Here is a 14640-nt window from a genome sequence, read left to right as displayed (position 1 = left end):
CAAGCTTTGCTATATCGGCCTCTTTAAGTTGACACAAGGTACCAGCTCTAAAGTGCAAACAGAAGCACACATCTCTTCCTCTCTGCCACAGCTGAGCACATGAGCAGTAGTAGTAACTTCAACAATTTAAAAACTCCATAGCAAATTTAAAATTAATAACTAAATACAATACAGTTTAAACTAATTACATTACAAAATTAATAAAAACAGTCATTGAAATATGAATGTTAATTTCTAGGACGAATAGTAAATGGGACAAAATTATTATTCATGTCAATTTGCTTGTTTTTTGAGCAGCTACTGAAAATATATCTATTTTAATTTTGGCAAACATGCAAAATTCCAATAAATTTTTGTTTGTGGGGAATTGATCATTTCAGGTGGTTGTACAGTTGTGCTGTGTTGCAGAGTGGACATCATACCAACAAATCTTCCACCGTATATGTTTTGATCTTTCTTAGAATCCAAAGCATCCTCACACATGAACGGTTGTACTTTTCAATGTTCACTAAATGTTGCCTCGGGTGCTGCTCACTTCTTCTGTCATGTCATACCTTTGCAGTTTTGGCTGTTTCATTTGTTTGTTTTTTTTTTTTTTGTTTGCTTATTTAACTGGCATGACATGGTACTGTTTGCTGTAGGATGTTTAGTGCTAAACGTGCACCAATTATTCCTTACAGAAAGGATGCTTCTCTTTGTCTTTCTGCCATTTTGTCCTAAGTTTTCAAAAAGCGATACACAAATTCATCCTTTGGAAAGAGCCAGAAGCACACATTCAATGCCTGTAAAGTATGAGCATTTTTACAAAACAAAAAATGCCAAAATAATGTACAAAAAATAAAATAACATTTACACATTTGTTTGGAGCCAAAATCCGGCCTGTCCTGTCCGCTTAAACTCATAATAGTCAAATAGTGTTCTTTTTGTTGTGGATGAAAGTCCTGCATGCTGAATGGCATTCCATTTGCAGGCGGTGCTGTTCATTATGTTCTTTTTTTTTATTGTAAGTTCTCGTCAATAATAGGTTAGTAGTTCTCTTGTTCATGTCACAGTAAAATTTTTCACTTGCAGTATAATAACTCCTTTCTCACTCTGGGGTTTAATTCAAACCATCTTAGTCATCATTGTTGTCGATTCTGACCTCATTTGTTTCCCTGTCCTTGCTTTCCTATTGGACCAGCCCACTTTGTGCCAGCTCTCCACTCCCTTCTCCCTTCCATCATGGTGGTAGACACTTGTATTGATTGAAAACATGCTCTGTTCAGTGAGTTGGTACTGGGGATGGACTTTTTCTGTGTCTTCCTTACTTTTTGTTGAGAACTTGTTTGGCCACATACCTAAAATAGCTCTCTGACGTGTACAGTCCTGTTGAGGAATGCTGCTGTGGCTGTCCAGAGTTCTCTGTGGCAGGAAGTTATGCAAACGTGCAATGCCGCGCTCAGAGCCTTGTGATTAGGGTCCCAAAAGAGACTTTGTTCTTTAGTTCTTTTTTCCCTTCAGAGTAGGCTGGCTGGCTTCCATATGGACAGCAACATCCCTTAGTCCCTGTTGCTGGTCGCTTTTTTGCAAAGACATTGGAGATTTTCTGAAATCACACAGATTTCAGTGTTATTTATTTATTTTTTTATTGCCCCTCATTAACTTCTCAAATGAGTAAGTTGCTTTTGTTCTTCCTACCAGCTGCCCTCTCTCTCCCAATTCTCCTCTTGCCCCTCCTACCTGCCTTTTCCCTGTTTCCACCCTTCCTGTAGGGCACTATTGGTGTTATGTCTCTCAGTGAGGGGTGTGGCCGTGACCTCCACCGTTGAGTAGAAGGAGCAAAGTTGGCTAAGAGGATTCCTCTGCTGGCCTGAGCTGCTGATTCACCATGTGTCATCATCACTTTGTACAGAGATGCAAAATGAAACATGTTACTGACCTATTCACTATGCTGGCATGACTCAGTTGATTCTGTTAGCACTGCACTTGGAGATTTGTGTCATCAAATAAACACTTAAAAATAACTAGTTCCTTTGACATGTTTACTGGTCAACTTTAGATTACACTAAGCTGACGTGTGATATCTCCAATACTCCTTTTGCTATATGAACAGCATGCTACTGCACGTGTTGGAAATGTTTATGCGGCTGTTTTGTTGGAACCACTGTGGATTATGGCAGATTAGGTTAAACCTTTCCAGTGTTACTTAGTGTCTTGCCGGGCCAAGACAGCATCAACCCGCCGTCTAAAACTTTTTGAGTTCCAGCAGTGGATCTCACACATAAATTTAAGTGGTTTCTTAGTATCCAATAATCTGTTCAACTATTTTCTTTCATCAGATAAACTATATTGCCAAACTTTTACTTGCCCTTCCTAAAAAAAAAAACATATTCATGTGCCAATCGCTTCCATTTCCACAGGTGTCAAATTCACTCCTAAACAGGCAAACTGCTTCTACAAACATTTGCAAAAGAATGCATCTCTCTCCAGAGCTCATTGAATTCCAACATGGTTCCATCATAGGATGCATCCTGTGCAGTAAAGTCCAGCAGCTACATTTCTTCTCTACTAAATATTCCACTGTCAACTGTTGGTGGTATTACAAGAAAGTGGAAGAGACTGGGAACATCAACTCTGTGTGTAGAGCTAGCCAACTTTCTGGAGAATCCATGGCTGTAGACATCCAATTTTCATGTGCCTTTCAGATTAATTTAGAGAACCTCATGCAACGATTTTCCACTGTCATGCAGCTGCTTCAAGGCCTTACATCAACAAGTTCAATGCAGTTGTGCAAAGCAAACTTCCACTGGACTAAAGACTAGTATACCCATATTCTCTGGAGTGACCAATGACTCCTTTCTGTTTGGCAGCTGCCAGAAGAACACCACTTGCTTGACCACATTGTGTTCGGTGTAAAGTTTGGCATAAAGGGGATTATGGTGCATGGCTGTTTTTGTGAGGTTGGCTTAGCTCCTTAGCGGCAGTGAAAGTAACTCAATTCTTCAGCACAACAAGGCATTTTAGATCATTTAATGCACCCAACTTTGTGGATGCATTTTATAGATTACCCTTTCTTGCTCTATCATGACTTCACTCCAGTGCAGAAAGCAAGGCCAAAATAGACATGGATGAGTGTGGAAGAACTTGACTGGTCTGCACAGTTCAGACCTTAACTTGATTGAACATATTTGGGATAAATAAGAGTAAAGATTACCATGCCTTCTCATCCGACATCAGTGTATGATCTCACAAATGCATTTATGGAAGAATTGACACATATTGTCATATTTTGTGTTGGGTAAGGCTCGGAGTGGATATGTCTGTAGGAAGATTATTTTTTGAAGCATAATTTCAAGCATAATTTAAAAACCTTTAGTTTCATTAGAGGGAGTTATGTTGTCAAAACGTCACAGTATGTGTGTACTGTGTGTGTGTGTGTGTGTGTGTTTGGCAATTGAAAACTGACAGCCTTTATTATATCTTCTTTAGTAATACACAGGTACTCTCAAAGGTGCATGTTGAAATTAGAGGTTTATGTGATGTAAAAAATTACTGATAGCTGTAACATTTTTCCACATGATGTAGTGTGATGTAATTCAAGTAAAAATCACTCAAATCAGAAGAAACACAATAAACAATATTTGCATAAATATGTATAATGGCAAATGTTTGTGAAGCAATTTGGGAATTCAAGTTTAAGTATTAGATCTTCTTGAGTTCATACCTGACAGCAGTTGTTGTGACTCTCACTAACCTGAAATAAAATTCCGTTGTTTTAGTGAGGTAGGATTACAAGGAACAGAGAGGGGTCAATTCTCCAAAATGAGACTGAAACTCGTCAGGGAGGAAATCTACATGATTTCACCAAGCGTGGCTCAAAGCTTCATATCACCAGAATAAGTGAATATTCGTAGTGAAATATGGTGGTAGAGTCATGCTCTGGGGTTGCTTTTCTTCATGTGGAACTGGAGGTTTTGTCAAGACTGAGCAATGCCTTTCAGTTTTCACCTAAATGTTTCTAGTGTTAGCTAGAAAACTAATTACGTTTTTCAAAATCAGATTAAGTTCAAACCAGTAAAAAAAAAAGTCTGTCACTAGAAAATATTAATTAATTCATTCTGAGTCTTTCTGAATTAAAGATTCAGAATGGCCTACAGTCAGAATATCACTAATTATTTTATCTTTTTTCTTATAGCAAATGTGTTTTTCTGGTTAAATGTCCACAATGTGTCATAATTTATTATTGAAAACAGGGTTGAAAGTTTTTAAAGGTTTTTTTTTTTTTTTTTACACCACCCCAAAAAAATGCTTAAGTGGTTGGTGTTAGCTACTCTGTCACCATTTGACTTCATCGCAATGCATGTGTGTGGAAATAAACTACATTTTCCTCAAATGAACATGGATTGTTGGGCTACACACATTTAATGGCCTTTTTTAGCATTAATAGTTTTACTTAGGTGGAAAACATGTATATCTTAAATATAAAAAATAAATAAAACTGTTGGGTTTTGCCTCGTCTAAGCTCTGTTCCTCTTCCTCCAGGATGGCTTGGACGCGCTGGTATACGACCTCGACTTCCCTGCCCTTAGGAAAAACAAGAGTATTGACAACTTCTTGAATAGATGTAAGTATCTTGGATCATAGCTTTCGTTCTCGTGTACCCGTTTTATACGGGGTGTCCCATTTGTGTTCATAGACTGCCTGTTACAGGGTTTATATGCAGCGCTGCAAAGAAAGCTGTTTTTGTGTCTGTCAGTATGTATGCTTGGACACAATAGGTGTCTACTGCTTAGTGTCCCCAACAAAGGGGCTTTCATAAATGACCGGTGACCCGCATGATGCATATCAAGGTTGGTTTCTTTTTCCTCACTGCTCTCAAACCTCGAAACCCCCTCAATTTAAATTTAGACGTCATGTAAATATTAGTCCAAGACTGTTTTTGTTTTTCTTTCATTTTTAAAAAAAAACTTGATTCTCAGTAAGGATTTTTCTTGGAAATGCCAACTATCATATTACAGTGTGTTACAGTGGAGTAGTTTTTATAAAGCCAGCTATTCTAAAGTGGGGGCAGGGCAGTGATGTTGTAACTTGGCCTTGTACGTCTTTAATTTCCTGAATAACATCCAGTTAACCTATAATTTAATGAAAACAACAAATACTCCCTCTCATCCTTCTTCTGACATACCTCAGCATGTTGCCCCTGGTTGTGCAGAATCTGTTATTTTGGTTTTAGAAAGAGAAAAAAAAGTGGTTGACCAAAAGAGAACCTGCCACTTCACATCACCTCAGTTATTCCTCGTCTCGTCTTTTTGTGCAAAGCATTGATGGATTTGGACTAATGGATTATCTGCAGAGACCCTGGACCTCAGTGGCTCGAGTTGCCTGAAGCACTCTTTACTCCAAATTCTCTCGATTCATTTTGCTTTACAAAAAAAAGTTAAATCGAATGATTGCTCCATTGTGTTTGTGCAGAGAAATACTGAACAAAGGCTGAATCTAGCAAACACACAATCAAATGTACACTTTTATAACGAATATAAAATCCTATATTTAAACAATGCACAATAATTGTCATAATAGCGTACTACTTTATTTTCGTGTCAGTTGAACTTTGATGCTCTCACATGCTGCGTTTCCATGCACTCCAGTGCCAGTTGTGGCCTATGTGAATTGAAAATTGTCCCCCTAACGCAGCCTTGACCAAACTTGGCTTAATGGTGGATGCAATGCTTCTCTGGGGAGCTGGAATTATTACACTGGGTAGAGGCCAACTCTCAATAGGCAACAAACATTCCCTAAACACTCTCAGATTTTTTTCTGGTTGGTTTGCCAACAATTTTGCTTGCGTTCAAAATGCAGATTTTCCATGACTCTCAAAGGAAATGTGATTGTGAAAACAGATTCTTTACGGCATTAAGTCAGTGTCTAATTTTGCAGTTGAATTTCTGCAACTTTAGAATTACTGAGATTTTTTCCATGAATTTCAGAATTGATTTACTCTGCGATGTGGAGTATATAGTGGCTTCTGGAGGATTTTAAAAAGTCAAAATTAGTCTTAAATTCAATTGTCTAATTTTAGGTCTTTTAAAAAGTCTTACCTGCAGATATTTTGTCTTAAATTTAGGTTAATCATTTAGAAAAAAAGTGGCGTTTTACTTAGCACTATTGGCACTTTTAAAATCTTAAACAGTAACAACTGCCTTTGTGCAGTGGTTTACTAAAACCTTACTGCAATAAATATTCTACTGTGTAGGATTCTGTGTAACAGCAATTGAGTCACATGCCAGGGACAATAAACACAAACGTAAGTTGACAAAGTAATATTTAACTTGGGCTTAACTTGCTTAGTAACTTAAGTCATTCAGTAAGTTTGATCTTTAAAAGTTGCATTTTACCCACTGGAACTTGCAGAAAATGTGCAAACCTTTTTCTAATTGTTGATCTACCATTATTTTTTCCATACCAGATAAAAAAACAATTAGTAAAATCCGTGATCTACGAATGAAAGCAGAGGACTATGAGGTGGTTAAAGTTATTGGAAGAGGTGCATTTGGAGAGGTTCAATTGGTAAGAATTTACCGTTTTATTATCTTATATTAAAGGTAAGGAACTCGTGTGAACGCCCAACTTTCACTTGCTTGTTTTTTTTTCCTGTTTTTTTTAGGTAAGACACAAATCCACACGTAAAGTATACGCCATGAAGCTGCTGAGCAAGTTTGAGATGATCAAAAGGTCAGACTCTGCTTTCTTCTGGGAAGAGAGAGACATCATGGCTTTTGCCAACAGTCCATGGGTTGTGCAGGTAAGCTCCAATTTAATATTACAGATGGTGAAGATGTAAAATGTCAAATATTAATTTACTTTGATATCACATTATGTTTGGTTTGTAATAATTTTGACTTTTTTATTTTATTTTTATTTTTTCAGCTCTTTTTTGCATTCCAAGATGACCGCTACCTCTACATGGTGATGGAATACATGCCCGGTGGGGATCTGGTTAACTTGATGAGCAACTATGACGTCCCAGAGAAGTGGGCCCGCTTTTATACAGCGGAGGTGGTGTTAGCACTGGATGGAATCCACTCCATGGGCTTCATTCACAGGTGATGGCCACCACAAACATTTTGATCCTGTCTCCTATTTTATTCTATGACAACAAAGATAAATGTTTCATTAAATGTTGTGGAGTAAACCAGGGCCAATCAAATACAACAAACTTCTTTAATGTAATTGTGTAATAATCTATAAAAACCTTCCATTGCAGTGTAAGTTGTCTTTGTTTATATGTTTGCTAACAAATGTTTGACTTGAATGTGCTGCTGCTAAGCCATTTTTGCTGACTGTTTTCGTTTTTGTTTCAACAGAGATGTAAAACCTGATAACATGTTGCTCGACAAAGCAGGTCACTTAAAACTCGCAGACTTTGGAACGTGCATGAAGATGAATGAGGTATCATTTTCATTCTCTTAAAAAAAAAAAACTAAATACAATTTTTATTGAATTTCTTGGATGTCATTATGTTTTTATTTCAGTAATATAATTAAATGGTTTTGATATTTTTTCCCTGTCAGGATGGGATGGTACAATGTGACACAGCAGTTGGAACTCCAGACTACATTTCACCTGAGGTACTGAAATCCCAAGGAGGAAATGGCAACTATGGCAGAGAGTGTGACTGGTGGTCAGTAGGAGTGTTTCTTTATGAGATGCTTGTTGGTGAGTCTTTTTTTTTCAGCTGTTTTATAATAAACCCACTATTCACCACAAAATAGGTCAGTGTCATGTAACTGAAATTATTGCTCTTAATTTTTGACTGTCTTGTGCACAGGCGATACGCCTTTCTACGCAGACTCATTGGTGGGGACCTACAGTAAAATCATGAACCACAAGAATGCCCTGACCTTCCCGGATGACAGTGACATTTCCAATGATGCCAAAAATCTCATCTGTGCTTTCTTGACTGACAGGTTGGAAATCAATAAATGTTTTGCTTGTTTAGGCATCCACTGCATTGAAATAATCTAGCATGTATAACTGGCGTTCCACTGTCATGGAGTCTATTGAGCTGTTCAAATGCAAACACCTCTCCACCACGTAGGGAAGTTCGCCTCGGCCGTAATGGAGTAGACGAGATCAAGAGGCACCCTTTCTTCAAAAATGACCAATGGACATGGGACAACATCCGAGAAAGTAAGAATTTTTTCCTTGCTATTTTATCAGCATTTTACAAATCCCATTTCATTTAACAGTTGCAACACTGTTATTTCAATCATGAGGCCAGTGATCATGTTTTCCATTTGACCTACTGTGCAGACAGTTGCAGGAAATTCTTGCAGACAAGCCATTCATTCAGTATCCTTTCCAAGACTAAACGTGATTCCTGCTCAGAGTAATCATTGGCAGCACAGCCTCTTTGAGGCCAAGAACGGGGAGGCAGTCGAACTCCCGACGTTAATGTGCTGCGAGTGACGCTGCAGCACGGAGCGATTGGAAACGTAGGGGTAAATCCAGCAGCTGCACTCAGTTCTTTAGTGGCTTTATGTCTGATAGGTTTCTGGGCTGAAGTCAGCACTTTGCTGTTCGCTGCCGCTGTTGACTCAATGGTAAATCAGCTCTGCCAGACAACTGCTTTCATTTGTTTTTAAGGGTGTCTTTGAACTATATCTATAATGCTAAAAGATTTGTGCAAAGGACACTGTAGATCTTTAGACATAATTGAAAGATTTTTCAGAGCAATTTTTAATGCAATAAGCAAATTACTACACTAGGTGCTTAAAAGCACCATATTAGCTGAAATTCAGAGATTGCAATCTCTTTGGGTTTGGATCAGATAAGTCACCTTTGTGAGTTTGTAACTCCTTGGTGCTAATCTTGTACCTAATCGCTTTTGGCTGTGTAAAAGTGGTATTAATCTTTTTTTCTTTTAGCCGCTGCCCCTGTGGTGCCTGAACTCAGCAGTGACATAGACACCAGTAATTTTGATGACATCGAGGAAGACCGGGGAGAGGAGGAGACCTTTCCCATACCAAAGGCCTTTGTGGGCAATCAGCTCCCTTTTGTCGGCTTCACGTATTACAGCAATCAACAGTATGTCTGTCAGGCAACTCTTATAGCTGTAATTTAGAACAGTGTTGAACATTTTTGGTGGGATTATCCAGGGATACATTGATCGTAGTTTTTATAAAACGATTACTGAGCGCTGTTGGAAAAGTAAACACAGTGTTGGATTGATGGAAAGCCAACATGCTAAGGAGACAGACTATATGAATTTGCTTCATCAGCTGATTTGGAAAACATTTTATTTTATTTTTATTAAAATGATCCTGACAAAATCACAGAGGCTTGGAAAATACACCATCTGCAGTGTATTTGCATATCAAACATTGTTACATAAAATCTAAAAGACTATTTTGTTTTTGGTGGCGCTTGAGTCTGAGCGAATATAAACACATTTAGTTTGAGTTGTTTTAAATGGCAAAGTTCAGCTAAACCTCCCCAGTTTACATCAGACTGCCCACAACTCTCAGGATTTATTTACTGTCCAATAAGTATCTTTCTGCTACACATAAGGAAACTCTTGCCAGGAATAACTTCACAGAACCTCATTTCAAAATACCTGAACTAACCTTTAAAATCTGAGATTTCCAAATTCTTTCTACCTTTCCATAGTCAGCAAGTTTTCAAGGCAGACAGAGGTTGAAAGCTCAGAAGGATAAAACAGCAGCTGTGCTAGCTGTTATCTACTGAAAGACTCATTCTTTAAAAAACCCTTAAAAAGTCAACAGGAATTTGGTAGGAAATATAGTTGCATTTAAAGTAGTAGCATGACAAATGAACTAATTACAAGGACAACCAGTAAGCAATTAATTAAAAAGTAAAGAGAATCTGAACTGAAATGATTGGAAGAATTGTTTTTGTTGGCAACAATGGTATACATAATTGAAGTGAAGCATTTGTCCTAAGATTTTCTTTACAATTTGTATATTTTTATTGTCTTTATTTCCTTAAAAAATCTTCCCATTTCCTAAACTGAAATGGGAAGAGACTCATACTCTCCCCCTTTTTTTTCAGTCCTTTGCGTGGATCCGCTGCCTCAAAGACCAGCGACAAACGTAGCAGTTCAACAAAAGAGGACAAGAGTCATGTGAGTGCAGTATGACACATGAGCTCAAAGTGTAGACGATGTGAATGTCTGCCATTTTCTTCATCTGTCAAAATTTTTTTTTTTTATTTTCTCTTTTTAGCTGGAGAACCTGCAAAAACAGATCTACCAATTAGAGGAGCAACTCCACAGAGAAATGCAACAAAAAGATGAGCTGGAACAGAAATGCAGGTATGGATAAAAACATTACTCTTACACAATATGCATTTGCTGACCTGATTTAAGTGAAAACATATGAAATGTTGTGACTTCATCCCTGCTGAGTGTAGTTGTTTAAAAGAATCCCACAAGCGACTGTTTCTAGTTAAACTGTTAGATTTGTGAAGGAAAATTGCACAAGGGCTAAGTTATTCACTTGGTGTAGATTGATCCCTTCCAGCCTGGTGGAATTTGACTCTTTGATTATAAACAGGAAGCCAAACTTTGCATTCAGCTGTGACTGTAAGATTATATATCTTGTGCATATATAACGCATAACATTTCTGTTCTCCCTAGGGCATCAAACACCAAGATCGAGAAGATTATGAAGGAGTTGGATGAGGAGGTAGATGCTCTTTTTTTAACTTTATTTTTAAGAGACTTGAAGTAAATATGAACAAATTTTAGTGCTGTGTCCTGATGAAAGAGCCACAGTTCTTCAAACACAAGTTAGCAGTGGGAAGTGAAGTTAAATAAATGCCTGTTTATCATCTTTGGCTTTGGGTAAGGATTTGGTTTCTCCTGCATCACAGCTGCTCTCTGTTTTTCCTTGCCACAGGCGAACCTGAGGAAGAGTGCAGAAGCCAGCGTGTCTCTGCTGGAGAAAGACAAGATTATGCTGCAGCACAGATTCACAGAGTACCAAAGAAAAGCTGACCAGGAGGGAGAAAAGAGGCGCAACTTAGAGAATGAAGGTAAAAATAATGAAGTGCTGCTGACTTTATAAGTGGGAGGCTTTCAAGTTCTAGTTCTTAAAGTGCTGCACGATCCAGTGGGAGTTTTGAAACGGTGAACTCTTGGTGCATTTCTGCATCCCTCTTAACTTTTCAAAGGCTTTACAACAATGTATTAAGCTACGAGATTTCAGAAACATACTTTCCTAAAAAAGAAGGTTTTAAGATATTTGTAAGATATTTGCGTGGATTAAGAAATTAACTGAGGCATTGTCTCTCCCTTTTTCCCCCCTCTCATTTAGTGTCAAATTTAAAGGAGCAGCTTGAAGATATGAGGAAGATCAGTCAGAACTCACAGGCCTCAAATGACAAGATTGTCCAATTGCAGAAGCAGGTACACACACACACACACATTTTTATTTATATCCATATCAGGACTTGTTATTGACTTTTTTTTTTCATATTAGGAGCTGCATATTTGCCTATCACCCTTTTTTTATTTGATAGAATGTATTATTTTCCTATCACTTTGTCTTGATCCAACACATAAAATAGCAACAAAATATGTTGAAGTTGATTGTTGCTAACTAGAGTGATAGAGTGTTCATCATCACTTTTTTTTTTTTTTTTTTTAAATCACAATATGTGTGACCAAGCACAAATAGACAACAACACTGCCAGTAATATCAGCACTCTGCTGTTGGAGCACAATTTAAAACCTTTTGTTGTTCCTTTTTTATTAACGTAACTGAAAGCTGGAGGAGGCAAACGACCTGTTGCGAGCGGAGTCTGACACAGCGGCGAGACTGAGGAAGAGTCACACGGAAATGACAAAGTCGATGAGCCAACTGGAGACTTTGAACCGTGAGCTGCAGGAGAGGAGCCGGGCCGCTGATGGAGAGAAGGCGCAGCTAGAGAAGGAGCTACTGCTGCTTCAGAGCATGCTGGAGTCGGAGCGAAGAAACTACAGCGAGGGATCAGAGGAGATGAGGGAACTGCAAGGTGAGCAAATAAGACTAAATAAGATTCAATCCATCTCAATTAAATTCAGTTTAGTTCATTCAGTTGAATATTTTTCCTTCTAGGATTTATATGATAGAGATTTAAGTGGGAAGCGATTAAAACAATTTGAATAATGCTCCCTCCATCTCACTACTGCGCCTTAATTACAATGCGAGTGATGGAAACCCAAGTTATATTCCTTGTTTGTAACAAACTAATTGATTTTGTAATAATTATGGCTGACTGTGCTTTCTGCTCAGCGAGATTGGCTGGACTGCAAGAAGACAACAAAAACTTGAAGATCAATCTTTCCAAAGTGGAGGGAGAACGCAAGCATGCCCAGGAACGGAGCAACTACCTGGAGAAGGTATAAACAAAACAGCACGAGGAGCAGCCATTTTTGACCTCTAGAAATTGTTGTGCATTTCATGTTAATCTTTGTTTATACAACAGGAAAAGAACAGTTTGGAGATTGACCTGAACTACAAGCTGAAGACCCTGCAGCAGCGTCTGGAGCAGGAACAAACCGAGCACAGAGTGACGCGGGCGCAGCTCACAGACAAATACGAATCTATTGAAGAAGCCAAATCAGCTGCTATGATTGGTATGCCAGCCTCGTGTCCAAGCATGCCCTTCCACTTTCCTCCTTCCTCCTTCCACTTTCCCCTGGTCTTTAATTTTTTGGGGGATATATTTCTTATTTTTCACAGCCTTTTCCACCTTTAAGTAAATCATATTTTCAAGCCTCGCCTTTCTGTTATGTGATCCAGAGTTAGCTTGAGGTGATGTTTGGGTTAGAAGAATTCAAAGAATAGAAGCTGCTGAGCATGTTGGGACATCACCTCATTGAATTTGAAATAGAATTGCTGCTTAAGATTAATAATAATACATAAATTTCTCTCTCTTATGACCATGAAAACATCCACAGGGCCCAAGCTTTGAAGTACACTACAGTACAGCAATTTGTTAAATAACATCCTCAGAGGTTTAAATTTGGCTTCTAGATGAGGTCAAAGAACCAGAGGAACTATTGATCAGTAAATCCATTTTTATTAAATGTTTTTACAACTTATAGGCTAAAGAAATTCTAGTTTATTCTTACAGTTTTTTTGTTTATGACCTTAAACCTTTCTTGTGTAAAAAGGGAACAGAGGTCTTCCCAGTTAGGTACCTCTGCTCTGTCCATATCGGTCAGTGTGTCCTTTTTCTACACGTGGAGATTTTAGGTCTAGATCAAGATTGCTTCAAGAAATTGTCCCTGAAGTCAAAATTTTTAATGAAGGCCTCCACTTTACCCGACTACTTCTGTTGGCTGTAGAATTAATCTAGCATCTGTCCCTGCTTTACTGCAGCTGTTCAGCAGAAGATGTCAGAAGAGACCGGATCAAGGATAAGAGCAGAGGGCCGTGTGGTGGAGGTTGAGAAGCAGTGCTCGATGTTGGAGTTTGACCTGAAGCAGTCCGTTCAGAAAATGGAGCAGCTGATGAAGCAAAAGGAAAGACTGGAAGATGAGGTTAGTAAATGGCTGATATAATGTACATGGGAGTTTTAATGTAATGCAGGGTTCATACACAGTCTGGAAAAGAATTGCTGTTATTGGTTTCCAGGTTGGTTTACGGAAAATGCAAATGTTTTCCCCCACCCCAGCTAACTTTCTTGTGGCCTTTCTTTTCTTCTTTCCTTCATACATGTTTTGTTACGTATTCTTCTTTTGCTTATTGTCTGTCCACCTGTTTATCATGTTCTTCCTTCTGACCTGTCCTGTCCCTTTACTTTTCTACTGTTTCCTTAATTCAGTCCTTTCTTTCCTTCCTTGTGTCTCACCTGTTTTTCCTTCTATATATTTTCATTTTGACTTCCTTATCTTAGTCCCTTATTCCTTGTGCTTTTCCTTCCTTCCTTCTTTATGTCCTTATTTCATTGTTTGCTTCATTCTTTGTCAATGTTGTGAAATGATTCCAGCATTGTGGTGTTTCAGGATGTTTGGAAACCACAGTTTATGAGATCCTATTACTATTCAAGCATTCAAAGAGTATTTTCTAATCCGTAGTTCAGGATGTTTTAAAAGGGTCGTTAATAATTATGTTTTTTCCCCTCTAAACCATCACCTCTCTCAAATCTCCCTTCGTCAGGTGAAAGGTTTGCACACACATCTGGATCAGGAGTCAAGTAAGCGCGTGGCGGCCCAGAACGACCTGAAGAGCCGCACGCAGGACGTGGATCGCCTGAGGTGTTCGGAGAAGCAGCTCAAGCAGGAGATCAACACGGCGCTGGAGAATAAACGCTCACTGGAGTTCCAGCTGGCCCAGCTGACAAAGTACGTTCTAGAAATGCTTTTAGAAGCATGTCTTGTTGAAAGGTTAGATTGAGTAGAATAATTATTTGGGGAATGGGTTACTCAACCATGCTGGAACTTTCTTACTGCGAAACAAGCTGGCAGCAGGTCCACATGGGATTTCTTATAGTGCGACGTGGGTCAGTAATTCTCTTAGGAAGTTAACGTGTAAATTGCTTTCCAATTGGCTGTTATTTTCAAATGAGTGCTATTATTCCAGCTTAGAACATGAGCAGGGCAAAGCTGATTGGAGACGATGTTTACCCAACAGGATTAGGCTTTACTGCAGC

General features: G+C 38.5%; 1 protein-coding gene across 2 annotated transcripts in view; it reads left to right on the top strand.

Annotated features, from left to right (window-relative positions):
- The window catches only part of rock1 (Rho-associated, coiled-coil containing protein kinase 1), a 33415-nt gene that overhangs the window by 9306 nt on the left and 9469 nt on the right, over positions 1-14640 (top strand). For both annotated transcript variants that reach the window (XM_028020570.1, XM_028020569.1), the window contains exons 2-20: positions 4522-4603; positions 6446-6546; positions 6644-6781; positions 6907-7082; positions 7344-7428; positions 7551-7695; positions 7808-7946; positions 8078-8169; positions 8907-9066; positions 10051-10123; positions 10224-10312; positions 10637-10685; positions 10899-11034; positions 11316-11407; positions 11769-12015; positions 12276-12382; positions 12469-12619; positions 13368-13528; positions 14148-14332. In XM_028020570.1, the coding sequence (XP_027876371.1) occupies positions 4522-4603; positions 6446-6546; positions 6644-6781; positions 6907-7082; positions 7344-7428; positions 7551-7695; positions 7808-7946; positions 8078-8169; positions 8907-9066; positions 10051-10123; positions 10224-10312; positions 10637-10685; positions 10899-11034; positions 11316-11407; positions 11769-12015; positions 12276-12382; positions 12469-12619; positions 13368-13528; positions 14148-14332 (2408 nt within the window). The remainder of the gene's footprint in view (positions 1-4521; positions 4604-6445; positions 6547-6643; positions 6782-6906; positions 7083-7343; positions 7429-7550; positions 7696-7807; positions 7947-8077; positions 8170-8906; positions 9067-10050; positions 10124-10223; positions 10313-10636; positions 10686-10898; positions 11035-11315; positions 11408-11768; positions 12016-12275; positions 12383-12468; positions 12620-13367; positions 13529-14147; positions 14333-14640) is intronic.

Source organism: Xiphophorus couchianus, chromosome 6 (assembly GCF_001444195.1).
Source record: "Xiphophorus couchianus chromosome 6, X_couchianus-1.0, whole genome shotgun sequence".
NCBI classification, from domain to species: Eukaryota; Metazoa; Chordata; class Actinopteri; order Cyprinodontiformes; family Poeciliidae; genus Xiphophorus; species Xiphophorus couchianus.
This window is presented reverse-complemented; position numbering and strand designations above follow the sequence as displayed.